Source organism: Hyposmocoma kahamanoa, unplaced genomic scaffold (genome assembly GCF_003589595.1).
Source record: "Hyposmocoma kahamanoa isolate Upper Pololo Valley unplaced genomic scaffold, ASM358959v1 100021, whole genome shotgun sequence".
In the NCBI taxonomy this organism is placed as follows: domain Eukaryota; kingdom Metazoa; phylum Arthropoda; class Insecta; order Lepidoptera; family Cosmopterigidae; genus Hyposmocoma; species Hyposmocoma kahamanoa.
Window position 1 is genome coordinate 12,092,865 of NW_020653200.1, and position 2,703 is coordinate 12,095,567.

Genomic DNA, 2,703 nt, shown 5'->3' on the forward strand with positions numbered 1-2,703 from the left:
TTACTGCTGCAGTAGGTTGAAAGATGAACTCGGTTTACAGATGTGATCTTATTCAATAACGAAAGAAATAATTATATTTAAGTCTAGTTTATTAATTTAATTTCTAAGTGAATTGTAGTGGAGTAATTTCCTCGTTCTCGATCTCGTTTCAGGATTAATTTTCAAATTTAAAAAACAGTAAAAAGTTATTCAGCTATTCTTCAGCTGTGGTATTTGAAGTCCTAAACTTGAAATTTAATATATTTAGTTTTCACTGCTTTATGATTTAATTATTATCGTTCTTGTTTACAGGGTGTATTTTTCTATCCCAGTTCGTCGCTATTTCTTCAAGTTATATTTAATAACGCGCAAAGATAACACCATTTATTTTCAAGAGTAAAGACAATGATATGTGCCAGAATCAATCTTCAACAAAGGCCAAAGACCACCGTTAAGTTTGGGAGGGCAGCCACTCCGGACCAGCCACGACGATATTGCCAGAAGCGGCTGGTTAATCCAGATCACGATGAAGGTCCTAGATGGATCGGCGTCTTTGAAAGGTACTATTGTTAGTTAATCAACTAAAATAGATGTAACTAAAATAATGTTGGAAAAAGTAGCTTGCACTTAAATATACCTAAACATTCTTATCGCTTTGCGTACAGGTTCCACTGCAACGGTATGAATAGACAAGATGGTACTCCCAACAAAGAGACCAGACAAAAAGACGCCGATGATTTATTTCTTTCAGTGCAAAACTTGAAATTCCTTGGCGACGAGCAGAGAAAGCGTTCACGGACAAGCTTTAAGTATAAAACTTTGATGGGTCACAATACACACAGGATGTTTGTTAAGCAAATAGTTGAAGATCAGGATCTCTCTGAAGATGGCCGCTCTTCTCAACAGACATGCTATTACTTTGATGATTATGCTAAATACGTCACTAACACAGACAGATCAAGACCATCTTCTGGAAAATCAAGCATCTTTCTTCAAGGAATTACCACAAAGTTTAAACAAAATAAAGCTGTACAAGTAGATACCACAAAAACAATGGTTTCAAAAAAGACACCCATAGTAGAACAAAAACTCAAGAACTCACACAAACCAGGAGGTATTCACAATGAAGTTACATCTAAAGTTACGTGTGAAAAAGATTCAAACATTGACGATACAAAGATAGCCTTTCATAAATCTGGAAAAAGAAAAAGTCTTACTATAACTAGGGTTCCGAGTCCTGAAACCGTTCAAGTAATTCGAGTAGATGTGGTCTGTAATTTCAGTAACAGCTCTACTATGTCCGATTATGACGAGAATAAGAAGCAAACACAAACCGACAGTGATAAACTGATTGAGAATAAATTCGAAAACTTCAATATTAGAAACAATCATTACGCGAACAAATACCTGTTAATGAATACGATCAAAACTCTGGATGAGAATGTTTCGGCTGGTGCTAAAGTTACTTTACTTTGTAAGACTTTTAGATTGACTGATAGAGGCAAGGGGATGAGTAAAAAATCGGCTAATAAAGTTGTACACAAATAAAATTATTTATACATAGGCCTCCTTATCATTTAGAGAGTGCAATACTCATGTTTTTTGATGTTATGTACAGTAATTTCAATCTAAAATAATAATAATGTACACTTTTAAATTTTACTAAATCGATTACATGTTAGTGTCAATCCCACAAGGGACAAAATAAAAAATATCAAACATTGTGTTTGTTGATGTGTTGACAATGTGATCTGACTTTTTCGACTTTTGAATACCTGCGAGCTTTTTGCGCGACCCTCTGGCGCCACCCTTACTTTAGAATATAAATTTTCCAAATGTTAATTGATGCGACTTTATGTGTCACAGTGAACTTAAAAAATATTTCTTAGAACAAAATGTTATAATGCGTAGAATTGCATAATATGTTGGGATTCATAATATGTAGCCTACCTACGAATATAGGTTTATATACGAATACTAAATATAAATAAAAGTTCTTAAAACATTTAATATGCATTAATAAAAAAAAATGTTTGTCTGACATTAGAAAGAGATACACATCAGAGAGCAGAGAAACAGGATTTCGTTAACATAATTATGAACTTATGAAATTACGAATTCTACGAACTTCATAATTATTTTCCAAAATTATTTTTACTTTGTTTAGAGTAAAGGTATTCCACAAGGTTATTTAATACAAAACTGAGTTAAAATGTTACACAATTAGTTAAACAACTGTTTTTCTGTAAAAAATATTTCTACTCTTGGCGACGTTGCAAAGGCACTTCGTGCATATTTATCACGTACATAACTTGCTACGAATCTAGAGAAATTAACGTCTTCCTTAAACTCTATTGTTATATTTTTATCAACAAATATACATAGTTGATTATGATTAGCTTATTTAAGTAGGCGTGGAAATATGCACCGGTGTTGCGGCAACCGAAAGTTGTGGGTCATGAAATTGTGAGTATTAAATATTTAAAAAGCCACATGGGAACTGTACAGCGAAGAACAGAAAACTGATTTCTCATGCGAAGTGTTCTTTTGGTGTGAATTCGTCATGTGTTTAATTAACGTGACACGGTATGACTTTTTTCAGTTTTTAATTGTTTTTTTATAGCACATTTTATGTGATGAATTAATTGCGCAAGTATTTGCCAGTCGATATTAAGTTTACTGGGTCTAGGTTACAAACCTGCTTATTTCAATACATTATAATAT

The 2,703-nt window shown here is 33.0% G+C and overlaps 1 protein-coding gene across 1 annotated transcript; it reads left to right on the forward strand.

Annotated features, from left to right (window-relative positions):
• The first annotated feature begins 384 nt into the window (after positions 1 to 384).
• On the forward strand, positions 385 to 1,527 carry LOC113225797. The gene is made up of 2 exons (XM_026458226.1): positions 385 to 539; positions 645 to 1,527. The coding sequence occupies exons 1-2, from the start codon at positions 385 to 387 to the stop codon at positions 1,525 to 1,527; spliced, it is 1,038 nt and encodes a 345-aa protein (XP_026314011.1).
• The last annotated feature ends 1,176 nt before the right edge of the window (positions 1,528 to 2,703 follow it).